The sequence below is a fragment of the Amblyraja radiata genome, chromosome X (assembly GCF_010909765.2).
Source record: "Amblyraja radiata isolate CabotCenter1 chromosome X, sAmbRad1.1.pri, whole genome shotgun sequence".
NCBI classification, from domain to species: Eukaryota; Metazoa; Chordata; class Chondrichthyes; order Rajiformes; family Rajidae; genus Amblyraja; species Amblyraja radiata.
Window position 1 is genome coordinate 454,447 of NC_045999.1, and position 24,733 is coordinate 479,179.

Below are 24,733 nucleotides of genomic sequence, written 5' to 3' on the forward strand. Positions count from 1 at the left end.
TTTCTAATTAATTTGTTTTTGTGTGTGTGATAAAACTTGCTATTTTCCTGCAATTAGATCTGTAATGTTTTGGAAACCATAGGGCTGGCTGGAATGTCTGTCTCTCCTGCAGTAGATCTGGCCCCTGTGATCAAACTTAGACAATAGCAGAGGTCACAAGTCCTTATGAAGGATAAAGATAGAATCTGAGGGGTGCAGTTAAGCAGATCGCTGTTTCCTGACTGAAATGCCTGTTTATTGCCTGTCAAAAGAGCAATTTTTGGCAAAGGAAAGAAGAGCTATACATTTGTGTAGCATCTTTTGGGGTATTAGGAAGTTGCTGTGGGATCTGGGGAGTTACACAGTTCCTGGCTGGAATGGGTGGAGTGGTAGTGGGTGTGATATTGTTGGTTTCAGCCCAGGGTCCATGTGTCTGGATCGGAGCACTCTGATCACATGGATGATGAACTGTTCGGTTTCCACTCAACTAGCCTTTGAACACCGCAGCTCTGTGTCAGTTTCTCGTGTGATGCTATGGTCAGCAGTGGCTGAGTTTGGTCCATTCTGAATGTATCTTTTCCACCACACCAGGGTTGCTGGAACATATAACATAGAAAAGCACAGAAATAGGCCCTTTGGCCCACAGTGGCCATGCCGACATGATGCCAAGTAAAACGAGTCTGCTCTGCCTGACATGATCTATATCGCTCCACTCTATGTATATCTATGTGCCAATCTCATAGCCTCTTAAACGCCACTATCATATCTGCCTTCACCACCAACCCCAGCAGCACGTTCCAGGCACCCATCACTTTGCCCTGCATGTCTCCTTTAAACCTAGCTCCTGTCACCTTGCGCCTCTCTACCTGATGCTTGGATCCATCCCTACAGGCCCTGTGCTACGACAAGCTGCAAATGCAGCAGTTCACATCACAGAGGCAGTTTGTAGATTAGAGACATGCGGCCTCAGCCTGTAGATTAGAAACATGCGGCACATTGCAATACTGGGCTGAATATTCATCTCCAGTGGTTCGATATAGATGATTTTGATGAAATGGCATCCATTTGGCATGAAAGCAAGGAAAGGGAAAAATATCCCATGTTCCTTGTACAGTGGGGTTTGTCAGAGTCTTTGTCATTTTCTAATGCTTGCAATTTCCGAGAAGGAATTGTGGATGTTGCTTATTCCCAGGTAGATTTCCCTGAAGAGTGCTGGCAAAGACAAGCAGCAAGAAACAATGATATGTCAGAGACATTGAAGTTAGAGTTGTTAATTTACAGTGCAGGTCAGTGGGAGGAGATGTGAGCTTGTGTGAAGAAACCATTTGCTCTGATTTAATGGGCTGCTTAGATATGCTGCTTCTGTTCCAGATTATTAAACCACTCATTCTCTCTTTCACTGTGAACCAGCTTTGAATCCCACCTCTTTGTCTTCTTCATTATTTTTTAAATTCCTTCATAATCAGTTTCTGCATCCTTGCCTCCCTCTTAAATTTGTAGAGGCAGACAGCACAAATACAGACCATTCGGCCCAGCTCCTCCATGCTGACCAAAGTCTATCTCAGCTTGTCCCATTTGCCTGGATTTGAGTCGTATCTCTCTAATCCTTTTCTATCCTTGCATCTGTCCAAATATCTTTTAAATGTTGTAATTGTACCTGTTTCTCCGGCTTCCTCTGGCAGCTCATTCCATTTACTACCCACTCCACACTATGATATAGTTGCCCCTCAGGTCCCTTATAATTCTTTCCTCTCTCACTTTAAATCTATACCTAATTATTGACTCCCCTGCCCTGGGAAAAAGACTATGACCATCCACATTATCTACATCCCTCATCCTTATAAGGTTACCCCTCAGCCTCCTACGCTCTAGGGAAAAAAGTCCCAGTCTATTCAACCTCTCCTTATAATTCAAACCCTCCAGTCTTGGTAACATCCTCATCAATATTTTCCGCTCCCTTTCCAGCTCAATGCCGTCCTTCTTAAGTCTTGGGGACCAGAACTGTGAACGATGCTCACAAACGTTTTGTATGGTTCCAACACCATGTTCCACATTCTCTACTGATGCCCTGACCGATGAAAGCAAGAACGCTAAATGCCACCTTCACCCCCCTGTCTCCCTGTGTTGCCATTTTCAGGAAACTATGTGCCGGTCAGTACCCCTAGGAATTTTAGTCCCTTCTCCATTGAGTTGTTCTTTACATGAAGATGTTATTGACTCTCCATGGGGTATTGACTCTTCCTGGGGTATCGTTCCTGAATATAACACAAGAACCTAAAAGTTAAAGCAGGCAAAATATAAAAACAACGAACTGCAGATGTTGGTTTACAAAAAAAGACAAAGTGCTGGAGTGACTCAGAAGGTCAGGCAGCATCGTTGGAGAACGGATAGGTGATGTTTCAGGTCACGACCCTTCTTCAGACTGATCAGTCTGAAAAAGCGTGCCAACCTGAAATGTCACCTATCCATGTTCTCCAGGGTTGCTGCCTGACCCACTGAGTTACCCCGGCACTTTGTGTCTTTGGCCACTCGAATCTGCCCCCACGATTCATTATGATCATGGCTGGTCTGTTCTATTGCAAATCCTCTTCAGTGTTAGTTTTCCTTGGCCCAATCGTTCACAATGTATCTAACTCCATCTTGTGCACTTTTGGTATCCATCCTTCACAACGAGTGGGGATGAGATTTATCTCCCCTGGCAGACCCTGAAGGTTCAGTCTCACCCTGGGGATCGTGTGATGATGCTGTGTGCTTCCCCAATTGCAGAGTTAGATACTTGCATTAACACATTGCAATCTGCCTATGACATGAGTTGGATGATCAGCCATGATCATATTGAATGGCGGTGCAGGCTCGAAGGGCCGAATGGCCTAATCCTGCACCTATTTTCTATGTTTCTATGACATGCAATGCATTGATGAATTTTTGAGATGAGTACAATGCTTTAATCTGACTACATTGACTGGGGTCTGAATTTCCAGACAATAGTGTGTATTTTACAAGATTATGTGGTGACTTCTCTTCTTCATTTTTTGGTAGAAACTGTCGGCCGAAGATTCACACTTTTCTACTTCACGGTGGAGCCAGCAGACACGCTCGCGATACGAGGAGCATCAGTTATACTGAACTGTTCAGTCTTCGCTGAACCCAGGGTCAGAATTGAATGGAGAAAAGATGGAATTCATCTAATTTCAGATGAACGCAGACAGATGCTTCCAGAAGGTTCACTGTTGATACACAGCGTGGTACATTCGAAGCACCACAAACCTGACGAGGGATTTTATCAGTGTGTCGCCACCATCGACAGCCTGGGCACAATCGTGAGCAGGACTGCCCGAATGACAGTAGCAGGTGGGTGCTGTTGTGAAGTGTTACCTTTGGTTGCTCTTGTATCCCTCACCAGCATGAACATAGCTGAGGGCAATGCTCCCTGTAGGTTGGAACCACCTCTCTCACTTTGAATCTTTGTGCTATGCTAACTGCAGATTTAGTTTCTGAGCCCCACTCCAAATCTGATGACTGTACTACCCCCTCAGTATCACAATGCATGTTGCCTCCTTTAGTCCCTCCACATTTGTAATTCAGTTGTGTGGATTTGACTGTATCTATCCAGTGACGGACTGGCCAGGGTGTCAGCTTGCCCGATGGCAAGTGGGCCCCTGATGAAGTAGACCTCCTTTGTCTCCTGGCAACCAATATATTTAGACCCAGTCCGTCACTGTATCTATCTGTTCCCTTTGGCCCATACACATTTACAAATGTGCCAGGTTTCACTGGGCTCTACCAATGCAAACTGATATTGTACATTTGTCAATTGTTGAAGAATCTAATCTGCCCCCTGCATCTGAAACCGGCTGCAACATGCACAGTGCAGTAACTGAGGCCAAAGTCTGGAGTGGGAAGGAGTATGTCGGAGCCACATGTTATTTCTTTAGATCCCCAATGTATCCACACATGGGGGTAGCACCGAATGCTGTGTTGGTCAGGGTGCGTAAAGCTGACTTGATCCAGAAATAAAACTCTGCAGATGTTAGATATTAAATGAAACGGCAAAGGCTGGAAATGCTCAGCTAGTCAGGCAGCGCCTGTGGAAGACAATGAGAGCTTGCACTTAAGGCTGACCATTTTTGATATCGTGCAGCGAACAACATTTTAGCAAGCACTACGGATCACAGGTTAGTTGCGGTTAATTCCTATTTGATGTCTCCTTGGGTTATTCAGGTTTCAGAGGTCCATGGGGAACAGCAGGGCCAGTGCTGTTCTACACACACTGCACCAGTAGCCATTCTCCTTGCAAGTGGGAGAATGAGCTGAGGGAATGCAGGGAGGGGAAGGTTACTCAGCAGACAACTGTATCCTACTAGCTGCTCCAGGAGTAATTTGTGTACCTAAACCTCTGTGGTGCCTGTGCATCACTGTGAGCCTCCTCACTGAAATCTTACCAAATCTAAATTGACATAGTCTTTCTTCGTTAAGAGGTGCTGATGACGTTACTGGGTGCTAACTTTCAATTAAAAACTCCTTGCAGAAGTTTCTCACCACAGAAAGTGCTGCTCACACTTGCAGCACACTACAGTCATTCAAGAGAAGCAGACAGTCGTATATTTATGCTTTACTTGCATTGGCTCCATTAGGCTTTGCGAATCCTGCCCCCATTTGTGGGGCTTTCAGACTCCGCTCCAGTCACCACACGTTGAGATCGTCAAAAGCTACTTTCTTTAAGAGCTCAGTAATTCAAGAAAGCACGGAATGCTGAAAGTACCCATGAGGTGCGCAGGTGGCTGCGAATGCGACTGCATTTGGAGCAGGCAATTAAGGGGCAAATGGTATGTTGGAATTAGCACAATATCACAAATAGATTTCAATAAAAATGTCTGTGAAGCCTATTTTGCGTGCAATCCAAGCAAATCCTAGCATACATGAGTACAATCAAAGAAAAAAAATATCTAGAGTGCAAAATATATTACAATGCAGAGAAAGTGCAGATAAAAAAGTGCAAGGTCTACAATGAGGTAGATTGGGAGATCGGGACTATCTATATCCTTTTTTATTCTTTGACAACCTTCCTCCTTAACAATTCGACCAATTTTCATGTCACCTGTAAACTCACTAACCAGACCACCCACCAGCCGCTTTTCAATAGGTCTGAATTTTTCTCCTTGTATGTTTATCCTCTTGATGGCCAAAGTGGATAACATCACATTTATCCACATTAAACTGCACCTGCCATGCATCTGCCCACTCCCCAAACCTGTCCAAGTCACCCTGCATTCTCATAGCATCCTCCTCACAGTTCACACTGCCACCCAGCTTTGTGTCATCTGCAAATTTGCTAATGTTACTTTGAATCCCTGTATCCAAATCATTGATGTATATTGTAAATAGCTGCGGTCCCAGCACCAAGCCTTGCGGTACCCCACTAGTCACTGCCTGCCATTCTGAAAGGAACCCGTTAATCCCTACTCTTTGTTTCCTGTCTGCCAACCACTTCTCTATCCATGTCAGCACTCTACCCCCAATACCATGTGCCCTAATTTTGCTGAGTGAGTGTGGGACACGCAGGAGGCCCAGCAGAAGCTTGAGGCCAGGGTGGGAACGGTTTAGTGAATCAAAGCAACAAGCAACTGGAAGCTCAAAGTCACCTCAGAACAATAGACAATAGGTGCAGGAATAGGCCATTCGGCCCCTTGAGCCAGCACCGCCATTCAATGTGATCATGACTCCTCAAAGCAGTCGCTTCATCTGCTTTTATTTATCTAATGTAGATTTTCTGACAGAGTCTCTGACCTATTAACTCTGTTTCCATTTCCACAAATGTTGCCTGGGCTGCTGAGTGTTTCCAGCAAACTGTTGGGAGAAGATCTGTCTGGAAGTTACTAAATTCTTACAGGGTTCAACGGGGAAAACGTTTACTTTGGCTGAAGAGCCTGGAACTAGAGATCACAACCTCATAAGAATTGGTACTTTCAGACTGAGATGAAAAATCTCTTCACACAGAGTGCAGTGAATCCTTGGAATTCTGAACTGTGGAGACCTAGTCACTGAGTTCATTCAGAACCGAGCTGACTAGATTTCAGGATGTTTAGTGAAGTAAGGAATATGGGAATAACGCAAGAAACAGGCATTGAGGTAAAACATAGTGATGTATGGCAAAGCAGGCTTGAGCAGCAGACAAGCAACATTTGCTGCTATTTCCATGTTATTTAGGGAAGCGGCAAATATAGAATGAGAATCTGGGTAAATGCCACAGGTTAGGAAAAAGACAAAGTGTTGGAGTAACAGTAGACCAGGCAGCACCTCTGGAGAACATGGTTAGGTGACATTTGGCTGAGGACACCTCTTCAGACTGATTGTGGTTTTGGGGGGGGGGGGGGATAAAGCTGGAAGAGAGGAGGGGCAGGACAAAGCCTGGTTACTGATAGGTGGATACAGATCAGGGTTTCTTTGACAGGCAGATGTTGGGAGAAAGGCCAGAGGTGAAAAGACAAAAGTGAGAGATTAAGGATAGAAAAGTTGCAAATTGTGAAGCCGGAAGAAGGAATGTTGGTGGAAGGGGAGGGAGTGGGGAGTAATGGGTGTGAATCCTGGTATGACACAGGGAAGAGAGTGGGGGGGAGAAGAAATGGGGAGGTGGGGGGGGGGGGGGGAGAGGTTTGGTAAGTTACCTAAAAGTGGAGCTCAGTGTGCAAGCTACCACAGGTTGATGACTTCATTGGAACCAGGCACACCTGATGTAAACAGGTCAGGCTGTTTATTAGTCCCAGGGTTGCAACATATCAGTGGGAGAGCAACCTGGATAGTTTGTGTGGGGAGGTTCATCACTGGTGACCCATCACAGCTAAGTTGAATTCTGCCCACAGGCATGTTGGATGGTGATCAGGAGCTGGATGTGTGACTGAAACCTGTCTTGCTCATAGGTCAGGGTTGATGGAATAGGTTGTAATGCCTCAGCTGCTGCCTTGGCTGTGATATACTTGTGAAACTGAGTGAAGAGATTTAACTCACGACCTCATGGTCTGTGCAGGTCACCGTCACACGGGATGGCAAATTCACCAAGTGAGTGCTGCGGTGTGTGTGTGTAGACCCTCCTGACTGTCGTGTGTAGACCATTCTCACTGTGTGTGTGTGTCTCTCTTGTAGACCCTCCTGACTGTGTGTCGTGTGTAGACCATTCTCACTCTGTGTGTGTGTGTGTGTCTCTCTTGTGTAGACCCTCCTGACTGTGTGTCGTGTGTAGACCATTCTCACTGTGTGCGTGTGTGTGTGTGTGTGTGTGTAGACCCTCCTGACTGTGTGTCGTGTGTAGACCATTCTCACTGTGTGCGTGTGTGTGTGTGTGTAGACCCTCCTGACTGTGTGTCGTGTGTAGACCATTCTCACTGTGTGTGTGTGTGTCTCTCTTGTGTAGACCCTCCTGACTGTTTAGTGTGTAGACCATTCTCTGTGTGTGTGCATGCGTGGGTATGTGTGTAGACTCTCTTGACAGCATTATCGTTGCTGGTTGGATAATTCAGATCTTTCATAAGTTTTATTTATTGATAAGGATACCTGATTCCAGATTAAATGTGAACTGTGCAGAAATATTGAATCTTCTCCCTTTAACGTGAGAAACTTGACTCTGGGTTTTGTAAATTGAACAATTATATTGGGAGGCAGGCTGTGAGTGCCCTGTGTTTTCTCAGTAATTGTACCTTCAATTTTCCATTTAATTTAAGCAGTGTTTAAATGAGTTTCACACCATATCTGGCGAGCTGCTGATCAGACTGTCGAGCTTGGTCTTTCCTCCTGTCATACATGGGAGAGCTGTGAAAACCTGATGGAATTTGAAATTGTGTGTGGTATTCATCAGTATTAAATTAAACAGTGTTGCAGGCACGGCACTGTAAAAGTCATGATACTGAATGAAATAATGGCTATGTGTCCATCAGGGTTATGGTTTGTGGATTGTGCCGCTCTAATGGGTGTACACACTCCACCCAGCACCGTGCACTTTCACTACACATCTCCCCCATCCCTGACAACCCCCTCACGCTGGCTCACGTGCGGACAGGTACTGGTCGCTCACATCGTGTTGCCTCGTTCTGTTGCTTAGGGCTGACCATGCAGGCTGTTGGTGGATGCTTGCATCCCTTGGAGCACACAGTTTAGGCCCAAACCAAAAGAATACTTTCCTCGAGTCCAGTAGCATGTACAGGCGAAGATCTCTAATATGGAGATTTTCATTGAAGAACATTAGTCCAGGGCTCCAGGGAGAAAGCATTCATTCTTCTAAACCTTAAGCAATAGAAACTGGTGGAATTAGTTGTCCTGCTAACCTCCGTGAAAGTGTTACATCCAGTGTATCATTATGAAAGCACAACCTTTATGGTTACTGAATTCAGATTTTAAAGTGTTCCATGCCCTACATTAATGAATATATGCTTACGCCTATATAAGTAAGTTGAGGATTCAAATACGGCAGTAAGTTGAGGATTCAAATAGATCAGATATGATTCTTCATTTGTCCTCTTGTGTGTGTAGAAGATCCATTAACAATTTGAAGAACAGAGGAGTTCAGGTTGTCCTAGTTCGATATTTATTCCTCAAAGGAGATCACTTTACCCAGTTATTATTTCATAGTTTCTCCGAGATAGTTGTGCACAAATTGTTTTTCCAGATTACAAGAGTGACTGCTTTTAAAAATTATTTAATTAGTTGTGAAATGTCTCCTGATGCAGTTGTAAAAAGTGCTGTGGAAATGTAGGTTTTATTATTACTTTCACTAATGATCAATTCATTTTTTCAGTGCCAAATTTGATAGGAGTGTATGTTATTCGGAGGAGATTAAGTTTGGCACAATGTGTAAGGTAAACCTGATTCTATTCAGTTTATTAAAGTGTTGCAGTGGTTTCATGTTGCAATTTAGTGTCCATGATTGCCATTGTTGGTATACTCAAGTATGGCCCACTTGTGTTTGATAACCAGTGTATTAAGGACTGCATACGAAACATGTCTGTAAATATTTACCGTAGTTTACCGTGCCTCAAAGGAACTTGTATACAACAAATGCTGCAAAGTACAATTAATGTCATGCAGGCAAATGAGGAGCCATTTTACACACAGGGTACCACAAATAAAAGTGAGATAAAGGGTGCTGTGTTTGTAATTAGAGATGTTGACTGGCCCGCCTGAAGAATTCTCTGTTCTACTTCAACTACCACAGATTTTTTTCATATCTAACTAAAACAGAAGAGCAAACAACTGGTTTCCCACAATCCGGCACTGCTTTGGTTTCACACAGAAATATCTGCATTCTTGCTATACATTTCTTTAATGGTGCAGAATAAGAATTGTTGCACAACTTTTGTCACATTTAATTCAGAAAAAGGTTGCAGGTTGTTATTGTGTGGAGGATCTGTATGAAGAACCACCACACAGAATACCAAGTAAGACTCTAAGCCATACAGTGCAGGTCATGGTTGCAGTCCCTGCTCTGGGCTTGCTGATCTGATTTCAGCTGTAATGAGTTTCACCGGCCCTGGGTGAAAGCTGAATGTTCATGTTGCCTGATCCTGAGCACAATCCTTAAGTCTCTTGCAGGAAAATTGCACAACATGGATAGACATGATTGGGTTCAGTTACATAGAAACATAGAAAATAGGTGCAGGAGTAGGCCATTCGGCCCTTCGAGCCTGCACCGCTATTCAATATGATCATGGCTTATCATCCAAATCAATATCCCATACCTGCCTTCTCTCCATACCCCCTGATCCCTTTAGCCACAAGGGCCACATCTAACTCCCTCTTAAATCTAGCCAACAAACTGGCCTCAACTACCTTCAGTGGCTGAGAATTCCACAGATTCACCACTCTCTGTGTAAAAGATGATTTTCTCATCTCGGTCCTAAAAGACTTCCCTCTTATCCTTAAACTGTGTCCCCTTGTTCTGGACATCCCCAACATCAGGAATAATATTCCTGCATCTAGCCTGTCCAACCCCTTAAGAATTTTGTAAGTTTCTATAAGATCCCCCCTCAATCTTCTAAATTCTAGCGAGTACAAGCCGAGTCTATCTAGTCTTTCTTCATATGAAAGTCCTGCTATCCCAGGAATCAGTCTGGTGAACCTTCTCTGTACTCCCTCTATGGCAAGAATGTCTTTCCTCAGATTAGGAGACCAAAACTGTACACAATACTCCAGGTGTGGTCTCACCATCTACAGTTGATCTACAATCAGGCACCATTTAGAGTAACTATGTTCAGATCTGGCTGGTGGACCAAAAGAAGAACAAATCAGCCAAAATATATGTAGCAGAGATTCAGCTCATCATATCAGTACTGAAAGGGTCATGCTTAGTTGAGAGGTTGTGCATCCTACACATTTGTTCCTTTGAATGTAGAGAAGTAGGGGATATCTAATTGAGGTTTTGAAGACAACTAAAGGAGTAGATTGAATGGGTAGAAAACACATCTCCTCCACTGAGGAGAGAGCCGGAAATTAGAACTAGGCTGTGTAGAAATACTCCGTGTGAATCCAGGCCGTCAGAGCCCAGAGCCACTGTTTGCAGTAAATTGTATATTTGATCGAGTGTTGTTGGATAACGGTATGCAGGATTATAGAAACCAGGAGGTGGATGGAGTTAAGATACAGATCAGCTGCGAATCCAGATTGAAGGGCAAAACAGGCTTGAGGGCAGAATGGCTGCTCCCCGTTCTCTGGTCAGCTGTGATACTGCAAGCTTGAATAACCTGCTGCCAGTCCACATGCCACAATGAAGAGCAGCCACCTGGATCACACACCCGAAGGTGGACCTCTTGAGTAGAGCTCGCCAGCGAGAGCTAGCAGCTTGGGAAGGTGAAGGGAAACAAGGAAAGTGTTGTGCAAATGCTTGCTATTGGTGTGGCTGTTTGTGATCAATGTCATTGACTTATTGTCTTACACTGAGATATTTTGTATATTATTCTGGTAAAATACATCCGTATATGATTAGAATCAACATGAAACAGGAGCCCATCAGGTAATGCCAAGAGAAAGTAAACAAAGTGCAGAATACAGTGTTACAGCTGCAGATAAAATGCTGATTAGAAAGTGCAAGGATGACAATGGGGTAGCTTGGAGGAAGCGGGGAGTGGGGAATACATGCTTGGCTTGAGAGAGGGATATTGAAGTGTGTGGAAAAAAGCTGTTCTTGAATCTTTCAAGCTGTTGTATCTTCTGCCTGACATGGGGAGGGGAGAAGAGGTAATGACCTGGGTGTGAGTGGTCTTTGATTATGTTGGCTGCTTTCCCAAGGCAGTGTGGTGTAGATGGAGTCGATGGTGGGGGTTGAGGTACTGGGCTGCGTCCATTTTCTTGTGGTCTTGAGCAGAGCTGTTGCCAAACCAGGCTGTGATGCAAACTGATAAGATGCATCAGTAGAAGTTGGTAAGAGTGAGACTGGACAAACTTCCTTAGTCTTCGGAGGAAGTCGAAGTGTTGGTGTGTTTTCTTGGCCTTAGTGTCGTGCGATGGTCCTGCCAGAATGTTGATGAGCCCAGAGTCACTGACCCATCAGCTCTTCAAACAACGTATCACCCACAGTGTATCTTAATTACTGACAGCGCTGCTTCCACTGTGCAATGGGACATGATGTTCTGTTGCCTGGTAACCAAAGAGATAAAGAATGAACGAGCGCTAAAGATGAGGTATCCCAGTAACTGTCACCTGTTCCTACATTAGTGAACTCTGCTTTACACTGGCTGGCTCTGCCATTACAAGTGACAATCTCACTCTGGTTCTTGCATTACAGCATCCCTTATTTTGGCTTCTAAATGACAGAAATTCTCACAGTAATTCTGCATGACATTAATGTAATTCTTACTACAACTGTGTTACAATGATCCACCTTAAATGACTTTGCTACATTAGCTCCTACATTTCAGTAATCCTTATAGTAATGCTGGTTGCTTTAGACTTTAGAGATACAGAGTGGAAACAGGCCCTTCGGCCCACCGAGTCTGTGCAGACTAGCGATCACACCATACACTAACACTACCTACCACTACTACTACTACTATGGACAATTTACAATTTTACCAAAGCCAATTAATCTATAAACCTGTACGTCTTTGGATTGTGGAAGAAACCAGAGCACCTGGAGAAAACCCACATGGTCACAGGGAGAACGTACAAACTCTATAGCCAGCACCCGTAGTCGGGATCGAACCTGGGTCTCTGGTGATATAAGGCAGTAACTCTACCGCTCTGCCTTTGCTTTTATGCACTAACATTACAGTAATTCTGTATTAAACTGATTGCTACGTTACTTCATGCACAGGATGTATTGCCAGGAACAAGAGGGCTAATGGAATCAACACAAGGTGGAATACACAGAGAAACGTGTTACTGACAGCACTGCTGTACTGGGACCTGGCATGAACTAGCAGTGAATTGCCCGTGGAGCTGTCACAGGCAGCCGTGGGCAGTTTGTTATCGGGGGAGCATTGGTGGGGGGCATTTGCAGGAGGTTTCTGGTGCTAGTTGCCTGGTACAGCAGTGTGCAGCAACAGGGAGCATGGGCACTGTTCCAGGTTCTCAGCACCCATTCAGCATGCAATCCAACTGGGAGCCTCATCTAAAGTACTGGGTCTCTGTGCCTCTGGGTATTCAGAATGGAGAATCAAGAATACTCTCAGAAATCTGCACTTGGCATATTAGCATGGTCCAAGTATGGTTGAATTACATTGGTTATTATATTATAACTGTGACGGTACTTTAATAAGTACCTCACTGGCTGTAAAGGACTTTGAGATATCCGGATATTGCAGTGTGTTTTGAACAACACCTTATTCCAATCCAACTATTGGCTTTCTCTGCTCCGTCCCAGAGGGGATATCTTCACATGTATATTGAACGCACTAAACTTTTGCCCTCTCCCTCAATGTCTGCTGCCTTGAAGCCTGTTTTCACCGCTCATTTCACAATCACACCCGTTTCATGTCATTGATAAACTTGTGGCCTTTTCCTTCATCCTAATTATTGTACGTTATGAATAGCTGGGGCATCCGTGCAGTACTCCACCCACTAGTGATGTCCTCTCTCAAACATCCATTTCCTCCTCCTCTGTTCCCTGCCTGCCACCCAGTAGACAGTCCACACCAGTGAATCACTCAGTGCTGAGCATTTTAATTTCACACACTAATCTTTCATGTGGCTGCTTATCAAATGCTTTCTGAAAATGTAAGCGGGCCACATTGACTGTTTTCCCTTATCTATTCTCCCAGTTACCTTCTCTGAACTGCTTCCAACATATTAACATTCTTCCTTGAATGAAGAGACCAACCCTCGGCATACAACTCCAGATGTGGGCTCACCAATGCCCTCTATAACGAAAGCCAAACCTGCTCACTTTTGAATTCAATTCTCCTGGCAATAAATGATAACATGCTGTTAGATTTCCTAATTACTTGCTTTACTTGCTCGCTAACCTTTTGCAGATCATGCATCAGGACACCCAGTTCCCATTTGCATCAGAACTCAGTAATCCCATGTCATTTGGAAAATATGCTTTTTAATTTTGTTTTATGACAAATTTCACATTTTTGCATATTATGCTCCATTGCTAGTTTTTTTATCCATACACTTACCGCTCTATATATTTTTATAGCCTCCTTATTTCCTCATCATAACGTTTTTTTTGTATCAAGAACAGATTGATCAACCATACCTTTGGTGCCTTTATATGTTGTGAAGTGTTGAGGCCCCAGCACTTTCACTGCACCTTGGCGACCATAAAAGGGCCATTTATGCCCATCTGTTTTCTTCATGCCAGCATATTGTTCCTTAGCTTTTATTATCTGCAACAAGCTTTAATGCAACACCTGGACAAATGGCTTCTGGAAATCTATGTCGAGTACATTCACTAGTTTCCCTTTATTCACTACACCAAGAACTCCATAAACTAGCCAAACATGATTTTTTTGCTTTAAAATCTTTAATATCATGTTCCAAAATTCCCCTCCGACAGTTAGGAACTCATCTTCCCGACAACTAAGGGCGGAACAGTCATGCTGAATGGTGTTTAATTAAACTTAAAGATTGATCGCCAATAATTTTGTTTAATTTCTTAAATGTTGTATTGAGATTATTATAACTGAAACTGCTGTCTGCAGTGCAAATACTTACCTATACCTCTGCACAATATGTTTGGGAAGCAATAGCCTATAACTGTATCACTGGGCATATTGTCAAAGTCCCAGTTGCTAAACCTTCTCTCAGTTATTGTAAGATAGGAATTAGTGTTACATAGAGTGACCGTATCCCTACCTTCATACAGAAACATTAGTGTGCTGTGACCTGTATCACCTTCTTGACCAGCATAACCTCTCTCCCGTCGTGGAGGTTTCACAGATGGAGCCGTTGGGGCAAAAGTAATTGAATCTGTATTGTTAGAGTCCAGACCTTTATCTAACATTTCCATCCTGTACTGTAATCTCAAAATGTCAGCCGGAATAATTGTTTAAGCGAATGAAATGATCTTTATACAGCTAGCTGCCCATTATTTTGTGTATAAAGCAAAGTATATGCAGAAACTATAATTCAATCTCTGCTACAACTCCTGCAGTTTGTGATGTTGTCCGAATGGCTAGATTGAATTAATGCCTTGTAAAGTAGCAGCCGGGCGATACCTCATGTTTATTCCAAGTTCAAGTGAGTTTATTGTCATGTGTCCCTGTATAGGACAATGAAATTCTTGCTTTGCTTAAGCACACAGAAAATAGTAGGCATTTACTACAAAACAGATAAATGTGTCCATATACCATGATATAAATATATACACACATGAATAAATAAACTGGTAAAGTACAAATAACAGAAAGTGGTTGTTAATAATCAGAGTTTTGTCCGAGCCAGGTTTAATAGCTGATGGCTGAGGGGAAGTAGCTATTCCTGAACCTGGTTGTTGCAGTCTTCAGGCTCCTGTACCTTCTACCTGAAGGTAGCAGGGAGATGAGTGTGTGGCCAGGATGGTGTGGGTCTTTGATGATACTGCCAGCCTTTCTGAGGCAGCGACTGCGATAAATCCCCTCGATGGAAGGAAGGTCAGAGCCGATGATGGACTGGGCAGTGTTTACCACTCTTTGTAGTCTTTTCCTCTCCAGGGCGCTCAAATTGCCGAACCAAGCCATGATGCAACCGGTCAGCATGCTCTCGACTGTGCACCTGTAGAAGTTAGAGAGAGTCTTCCTTGACAATCCGACTCTCCGTAATCTTCTCAGGAAGTAGAGGCGCTGATGAGCTTTTTTGATAATTGCGTTAGTGTTCTCGAACCAGGAAAGATCTTCAGAGATGTGCACGCCCAGGAATTTGAAGTTCTTGACCCTTTCAACCATCGACCCGTTGATATAAATGGGGCTGTGGGTCCCCCTCCTACTCCTTCCAAAGTCCACAATCAGTTCCTTGGTTTTGCTGGTGTTGAGGGCCAGGTTATTGCGCTGGCACCATATGGACAGTTGCTCGATCTCTCTTCTGTACTCTGACTCATCCCCATCAGTGATACGCCCCACAATAGGGGTGTCGTCAGCGAACTTGATGATGGAGTTCGCACTGTGGTTCGCTACGCAGTCATGGGTATAGAGTGAGTACAGCAGGGGGCTGTATTCATTAACAATACACACTACCCCATGGTACTGAACCACACGCACGCACACACACCCACACACACCCACACACACACACACACACACAGCATTCACAAACACACCCACACACCTATACACACTATCTACAAACGCACATCTATGCAAACGTCCACCTGCACACACACTCAATCTCACACACCATCTACAAACACACACACACACACACACACACACACCAACTATCCCTCCCCTAACCCCCTGAGTTCCTCCAGCAGTTTGCTTTTTGCTCCAGGTTCCAGCATCTACAGTCTCCTGTGCCCACAAATTGTAGCATGTTTAATTGTAACCCACTATGGATCACATAATAAGCATGACTGGGAATTGGATCAGGGATTTATGCTGTGAATGGTTTAGTCACACATTGCTAACACAAGCTCTTACATTTGAACAGTAAATTCTCCCAGTGATTATCTATAACTGTCAAGCTCTTGGTGACCCTTCAGCATGTTAGTGGCATTCTTAATGATGCAATTATGAACCACTCCTGTCATTTGTCTCTTACTGTTGTTGAATAATGGAATTAGTACATTTTTACTGCCAAGTGCAGCACAGTCGTGTATGATATTGAGTATGATATGTATGGATTTACGCATATGCATTTGAGCTGCTTGTGTGGTGATGTTTTATGTGTTTGTTTACATCCTCACTCAGCAGTCTGCAGAGTGCATTTGTGCGTGAGTGAGTGAGAGTGGTGAGCCCTGCGTGTCTTCACAGTCACGAGGTAGAGTTGCTGGTGAGATGTATGTGTGCTGAACTCCACTTCTTTCAGATGCCTCAATGCCGACAATCAGCCTCCATAACTGCATTAAACCCATTTATGTATTCTCTCCATATTCCCATTAATTCCCCTCTATTCTGCCTCATACTTACACAGCAGTCGGTTTACAGTGCTCAGTTAACCTAGCAATCTGCATATATCTGATCGCAGGAATAAACCGGGGCACAGGGAGGAAACCCATGAGACCTCAGGGAAAATATGCAAAGCATGTTGCCAGCCCCCAGGTCAGAATTTAACGGTGGTCTTGTGCTGGGAGCAGCAGCTCTACCAGTTGCGCCACTGTGCCACCATGAGGTCCATGCATGTATGCGTGTGTGCACATGTGCCATTGTGCAAGCATCATTGAACCATTGCTGAGCATAGTATGAGCGTGAGTAGGAACAAGTCGAGATCAACACCTCGCACAGTTTGAGGTACACAGACGAGACGACCATCTGAGGTCATTCTCTCAACTTGGAAAGAGGATTGAAGCCAGTCACATTTCACAGCAGTGGAACAGTGAAACGTTTCCATCCATTTCCTTTCAACTGTGAACTGTGAAAAGCTCCAGCATCAGAAATACAGAATCTGGTAGCCTAGATGAGATTGTTTTACACTCTTGGATCAGCTTCCCGACAATTAGTCGGGTGTACTTAAATCACTGCCGGTTTAACGTGCTTTCTGAATGTTGGAGGGGGTGAAATCCTGTGGGATTGTGGCAGCCACAGTTGCAGGTGTGGACTATGACTAACCCTAACCCTAACCCAAATGTACGGTGCATCACAGAGTGGGTGAGGTCAGTGTCAGAACAATAAACAAAAATAAAGTAAAAGTCCAGTGGATGCTGGAAATATGGAATAAAAAATGTTGGAAATACCCAGCACATCAGGTACTGTCTCTGATGAGAAAAGCATTCCTCTTCCATGAGTTTCCAACAGAATGGGAAATGTTTAGAGAAGTAACAGGTTTAGCAGGTTTTAAGCGAGTACAGAGGCTGGGAAAGGGTGAGAAGAAAGAACAACACACAAAAGAGTCACATACTCATAAACAACAGCCAACACACGCTTCTGCCATTAAAAATACATGTGACCAAGCACCTGAATTAGCAGCAGCAGCAGCGTGCCGCCCCACCCCTCTGGGCCTGCCTGGCCTTCCCATCTTCCACAACCTGTCTAAGTAAAACAAAAAGTGCTGAAGTAATTTAGGACAGGCACCATCTGTGGAGGGAACGGACAGGTGATCGCTTGGGTCAAGACTCTTCTTTGACTCTGGAAATGGGCAAGGTAGCAGAACTTCCTGTACTTTTGTATTCCGTTCTCCCACAATAAAACAAAGACATTTTGTTAATTTGTCAAATTACCAGATAATCAATATTTGGTGTCCTGATGCAAGGACTCAGCTCAAAATGTCAACTATCCCCTTGCCTCCATAGATGCTGCTTGACTCAGAGTCAGTTTATTATTGGTAGACACAAGGAACTGCAGATGCTTGTTTACTAAAAAAGACAAAGTGCTGGATGAACTCAGCAGGGGTAGAAGTGAGAGGGATAAGGGTAGGAGTGAAAGGGAGAGAGGGGTAAGAGGGAGAGGGAATAGGGGTGAGAGGGAGAAGGGGATGGGAGGGGGGAGAGTGGGTAAGGGGTAGGTGTGAGTGGGGATGCGGATGAGAGTGGGTAAGGGGTTAGGAGTGAGAGGGGCTCCTGCCACCCACCCACACACAGTAACCCCCACTGCAAATGCGGAGCCCCGAGTCCCCTCTGTTTCCTACATTGCCGGCTCCATTGCAACCTGGGCTGTAGTGGGCGGGCCAGTGGGAAGCGGAGTCCCGGGGTATTGGGTGTAACAGGTCCTGGTGAAATGTGCCTTGTCAGGAGCCCACTTGGGGAAGCAGCCTCATCTCACTCACACTGAAGGATTTCCGTTCGGTGCCAGGCTCCACAAGGTGTCTAATATGTTGCTGATTAATTCCCCCCGGAGCTCCCAGCGCAGAAACATTCAAATCCTGGAGTGTGTCTTTTAGAAGTAATTTGTGTGCAGACATGAAACTACCTCTCGCCTCGCCTGGTCTGTTTTCTAAGGGTTGCCGGGAATATGCGGAGTGGATTCTCCACACGATGCGATGTCACTGCTACTGAAAGACGAAAGGCAGAGCAGTTCCCAGATTGGAGAGGTTTACTGTGGCCCGCAGTGGTGGAGGTGCCCTAGGGAAATATGTCATGGATACTGTCAGCTTGGGGTTGGTATTGTATCAGGGAAGACGCGGAGTGGAGAATATCTTATCTGGAACTGGAATTGCAGCAAAAATAGCTTAATGAAAAACATTCTACAAAGCAATTCTGATGCTGAGATCATTACGATGCAGTGATGATAATGTTCAGGAACCCTGGGTGACGAGTGATGTTGCAAATTTAGTCAAAAAGAAAAAGAAAGCACATGCAAGGAGTTCACCACCACCGAGTGTGACTGAGGAATGTATGAATAATGCGATGTAAAGCGCCTTGAGTATTCTAGAAAGGCGCTATATAAATCCCATCCATTATTATTATTATGCAAGGATGTACAGGAAGGAACTGCAGATGCTGGTTTAAACCAAAGATCGACACAAAAAGCTGGAATAACTCAGCGACTGGAGACAGCATCTCTGGAGAAAAGAAATAGGTGACGTTTCAGGGTCAAGACCCTTCAGTCCATGCAAGGATTAGTAAACTAAAATCGGACTGGCTTTACAAAAAAAGTGGGAGGGAACTCAAACAGGGAATTAGGCCTAAACTGGTCGAGGAAATGTCCAAGGTGGGTACAATTAATGAGAATCCCAAAGCTTTTTATACCTACATTAAAAACATGTGTGTAACTAGGGAGAAGGTAGGACTGCTGAAGGGTAAAGGGAGGAATTATAGCTGGAGGCAGAGGGACTGGGTGAGTTATAAAACATGTACTTTGCTTCAGTATTCACTAAGGAGAAGGACGTGGACAACAGTGACATCAGGCACATGTAGACAATAAGGAACTGCAGGTGCTGGTTTATTAAAAACACAATGCTGGAGTAACTCAGTGGATCAGGAATATGCTGATGTAGTCTGACCATGCGTGTCACCAGAAAGAGGAATCCAGGCGAAACATCTTACAATATACTTGGTGCCACCCTTGAAGAATCCAAACAAACCAAGTATCTTGGCATCAAATTGCAGAATGATCTGCGTTGGAATGGTCAGACTCATCATGCAACGGTGAAAGCAACAGGTGTCCTAAACATTCTGAGGCGCAACTTTCATAATTCAACTTCTGTCAAGGAGAAGATATACTTCACCCTCGTGAGACCTCATTTGGACTACGCAGTTGCAGCATGGGACCCATACACAAATAAAAACATTTCTTCCATCGAACATGTCCAAAGACAGGCAGCTCGATTTGTTACTAACACCTATGAGAGAGAAGCGAGTGTCACCAAACTTCTGAATTCTCTGGGGTGGAACCCTCTCCAAGACAGGCATGAAGCTCACCGTTTGACCTGTTTTTACAAAATGTTAAATGGTCAGCTCGACATAGATTACAAGACCTACACCAAACCCAAACCAATTAGGAGCAGACGAAGGCATTCGATCCAATTTGTGATCCCAGCTACAAAGACAGATGTGTACAGCAATTTGTTCTTCCCCCGCACAATTAAAGCACGGAATAATCTCCACCCTACTATAGTTACCCAACTCAACTAAATTTAAAGTAGCTCTTTCTTCCCAATAACCCTTTCTGACTTAAGCCCTCCCTTCACCACCTCCAGTTTAAATTGCATTTGGAATATTTTGGAGGACCAAGAAACCAAGAACCAAGAACCAAGACGTTGATATCAAGAAGCAGGAGGTGTTGGGTCACAAAGAGCATTAAGGTGGAGAAGTCCCATGGTCCTGATGGTATTTATCTCAGGTTATTGAGGGAGGTGGCTCTTGCCAGAGATCTTTACATTAGCCACAGGCAAGATCCCAGAGGATGAATGATGGCAGTGTTGTTCCTCTGTTTAAGGAGGACTGTAGAGACAACCCAGAAAGCTGTAGGCTGGTGAGCCTTGCATCGGTGGAAGAGAGATTATTGGAGAAAGTTTGAAGTGGTAGGATGCACTCATATTTGGAAAATTTGGACATTAGGGATAGTCAGCATGGCGTTGTGTGTGGTTAGTCAAGTCTTACAAATTTACTTGGGTATTTTGAGGAGGTGACAAAGATGATTGATGAGGGGAGGGGAGTGGATGTTGTATAATCAGACTTTCTTAAGCTCTTGCCAAACTTTCTCGTGGTATGCTGATCCAGAAGATAAAACACATGGGATCCATGGAATTTTGTAGATTGGATTCAAAGTAGGTCTGTCCATGGTGGACACAGACAGAGCAGTGGTGGGGAGGTGTTACTCTGACTGGAGGCCTGTGACCAGCAATATTCTGCAAGGATCAGTGATGGGTCATTTTATGTTTCTGATATTAAATGATTTGGACACTGGGATGTCTTCATTGGTTTTAGTTGGGGAGTATTGTCAATGCAGAGTAAAGGGAGTGCTAATATTGTGCTGTAACAGCTGATTGAGGTCAACTATCCAAGTTCTCCACTAGTATCTGTCACTATGATAAATGGAAACATAAAACCAAGGTACATATTAGAATAGCAGCGGATCTCCTCTCTCTCCTCCACTTTGTTTCTCAACAACTGCCTGATTCATTTCTACAACATGGCCAAGTACAAACAGGAGGAGGCCACTTTGCTGTGATTGCTGATTGGTGACACCGCATTGCTGCATTTTCTCATATCTCTTAACAACTTTGGTTAACAACAATCCATCAGTCTCAGATACAAATCTACTAGTTGTCCTAGCATTAATTACTGATGGATAGTGAGTACTAGACATGCCACCCTGAGTGTGGGATGTTTCCTTTCCGTACTCCTGCAAGAGCTGATTCTGTTCCAATTTTGCTGGCTGGTTCTAAACTCCCCGGTCATAGAAATAGATCATCTTTCCTCTTAATAAATTTAAAATGTCAACAAAACCACTTGTGACCTTCAATGTATGAGTCCAGATTGTATAATCACTACTTGAAACTCCCTCTCACAGCCTTTCACATTGGTATTATCACTTGGTTTGTTCAGGGTCCTCCTTACCAGCTGCCCATCGTCTGCCCTGCATTCCCCCATGTCCAAAACCTAGCCCTAGCTCCTCTGAGTTTATTTATCTCACTTTTGGATCTGTTTTCACTCTGTTCTCCCTGTATATTAATGTGAAGTTCTTCAGATTGTTTCCAATGCACTGCCTCTCTAACAGTGTGGTGTTCCTTCAGTATTGCCCCTCCAACCGTGTGGTGTTCCCTCAGTATTGCCCCTCCAACAGTGTGGTGTTCCATCAGTATTGCCCCTCCAACCGTGTGGTGTTCCTTCAGTATTGCCCCTCCAACCGTGTGGTGTTCCTTCAGTATTGCCCCTCCAACCGTGTGGTGTTCCCTCAGTATTGCCCTTCAATAGTGCAACACTTTCTCAGCACTGACCCGTCACTAGCACAGAACTCCCTCAACATTTCCCTTCTGATAAGATGGTGCTCCCTGTTCACTGGGCCCCTGATAATGTGACATTTCCATTGTATTGCGAGTACAATGTGAGTGTTGTTAAGCTGGAAAGAGTGCAAAGACAATTTTCAAGCACTTTGCCAGGACGATAGGATGAGGCTGAGCAGGTGTATAAGATCACAAGGGAAATAGACAGGTTAGATGCACAGTATTTTATCCAGGGGAATCAACAATCAGTGGACACATGTTTAAGGTGAGAGGGGAAAGATTTAATAGGAACCGGAAAGGCAACTTTTTCACACAGACTGCGGTGGGTGTATGGAATAAGCTGCCAGGGGAGGTAGTTGAGGAAAGTACTGTAACGACATTGAGCACATTTGGACAGGAAAGGTTTAGAGGACTATGGGCCAAATGCGACTAGTGTAGATGAAACCGAGGTCGGCATGGCAAGTTGGGCCGAAGAGCTGATTCTGAACTCTATAACTAATGCAGCTCAGATTATGTCTCAACTGATGTGGAAAGTATGCATTTAAATTTTATATTTAGAATTAACATACCTTTGGTACAAATAACTACATTAACATAGAACATAAACCAGCATGGGATAGAAAATGCAGATAAAAAATCTTCATAAGGGGTGTTATTTATGCCCAAAGTCAGTATTTATTAGGGGTGTGCAGGTTGGTTATATCAAGGAAGAGGAAGTTTCAGAACTGGTAGCTCAAGCCACGGCTGTCAGTGCAGGAGCAATGTGATGGGGATGGTCTATATAGGACCTCATCTTATGGAGAGTTTGAGTGAAGAGAACAGTGGGGATTGTTTTGTTGTGGCGGGGATTGAAGAGATTCAGTAGGGAATGAGATGCATATTTTTGGAGAGACGTTGAGCTTTGGGAGACAGATCCAAGGTTTGAGAAGGTGGAGTGGTTGAAGATCAGTCTGTTGAGTGAGAGGATTCATGACAATCGTTCAGAAGGAGAACATTCTTTCTCCCTGAGGAAAGTTACCATGCCAACCAATATTGGAACTATGAATGGAAGTCTCATGGGCAGCGGTTTTGTAGAAAAATATTCAAGAGCAGGAGCCTCATTTGGAGAACGATTGGAACAGCAAAGACAGTTTGACGGATGAGAATCCCTCACTGACTTTGTTTGGGACATCAGGGGAATAGAGAACAAGCCAAACCCTTGTCTCTGATGGGTGGTTGTCAGTGAGTCTCATCTCCATATATCCGAGCTGCAGTTTCTGCCAAGTGACGTCCTGCAGTGGATCAGGCCCCGTGCAACTTCTCATGACTGCTGTTTCACAGTTGCATAGGGTGGCAGGGATGGAGGTGAGCTGATCAAGGTCAAGGTTGATGGTGTTATCCAGATAAGCTGCAGTGAAGTCACTGGTGGACTTGTGTTGAAGGTAAATGATTCCTGTTGGCTCTTGTCCCAGAGCCCGCAGTCTCTACGTTAGGAGTGGGAGCGGAGAGAAGAGTGCGGCGGTCATCGTACTGACAACTGCCTTGTCATGTCAGTACAGTAGGTCAGCTGAAAGTGACCCCTGTGTTGCTGTGTTTGTTTGTGAGTGTGTGTGTGTCTGCGAGTGTGTCCTTGTGTGTGTTTGTGAGTGTGTTTGAGTGTGTCTGTGAGTGTGTGTGTCCTTGTGTGTGTGTGTGTGTGTCTGCAAGTGTGTCCTTGTGTGTGTTTGTGAGTGTGTTTGAGTGTGTCTGTGAGTGTGTGTGTGTGTGTCTGCGAGTGTGTCCTTGTGTGTGTTTGTGAGTGTGTTTGAGTGTGTCTGTGAGTGTGTGTGTGTCTATGTCTGTGTCTCTGTGTGTGTGTGTGTGTGTCCGTGAGTGTGTTTGAGTGTGTCCGTATGTGTGTGTCTATGTCTATGTCTGTGTGTGTGTGTCCCCCCGTGTGTATGTGTGTGGGGTGGGGTGGGGGGGGGGGGGGGGGGGGGGCATGAGGGTGCGAATAAGCAAGTAAGCACTTATTTGATATTTTCCAGCTCAGAAATTTGACTCCTGCTCAGTTAGTTAAAAATAACTAACCTAGATGAAGAGAATGAGGGCACAAAACACAACACCGAACAGTCAGTGGTCTGCATTCACCCAGGAGTCATGCTCACCAGCAGGAAGAGTTTTGCCCTGCCTCTCTGCAACTGCTTCCAGCCCATTCAGTAATTTGACATGCTAAATAAACCTGTTATTGATTAACTCCCACGCAAATGGCTTCCAGGCTCTCCTTTATTCTTGGAGCTAATATCTCCCGGCCTGCTTTGCATGTGGTGAGTGCGGCAGTTTGTCGCTGTGTGGGACTTGATCATTCCACCGTTTATTTGTCCCTTTCTATCGTGCAGTTAATGCACAAATCACACCGGTTATTGTGCAAGGCCACCTCACACACAGGGCCATTCCTGCAGCAGCTGCCTGCCTGCTAGCCAGTGTATTTTATAAATAATACTATAATATTGTATTCTGCACTCTGGCATTTCACACTTTGCACTAACTGTAGTGTGTGGCTTGATTGTATGATTAGACGGGATAGCACACAAAGTCTTTTGGTACACGTGACAAAATGAATCGATACATTAAATTATAATGTGGGGAAATGCAGCATTGCCCGTGACGCCTGGACCTTCCTGCCCACAGCCACTCACAGTAGAGGAGCTCTCAGATTGGCACTGACTACCTGGTGTCCACGTATCAGACCTACAGTGAACCCCTCCGAGGTTTGTGTAAGGAGCGCACCACACATCAATTAATTCCCCCCCCCCCTACCCTTCAGGCACTTCCTGTCCTTTATATGGAAGAG

General features: G+C 44.5%; 2 protein-coding genes across 9 annotated transcripts in view; both read left to right on the forward strand.

Annotated features, from left to right (window-relative positions):
• Positions 1-24,733, forward strand: part of mtmr10 (myotubularin related protein 10) — a 902,395-nt gene that overhangs the window by 307,634 nt on the left and 570,028 nt on the right. The gene's annotated exons all lie outside the window — the stretch shown is intronic.
• Positions 1-24,733, forward strand: part of neo1 (neogenin 1) — a 111,749-nt gene that overhangs the window by 34,038 nt on the left and 52,978 nt on the right. For all 8 annotated transcript variants that reach the window (XM_033015101.1, XM_033015097.1, XM_033015099.1 and 5 more), the window contains exon 2: positions 3,019-3,330. In XM_033015101.1, the coding sequence (XP_032870992.1) occupies positions 3,019-3,330 (312 nt within the window). The remainder of the gene's footprint in view (positions 1-3,018; positions 3,331-24,733) is intronic.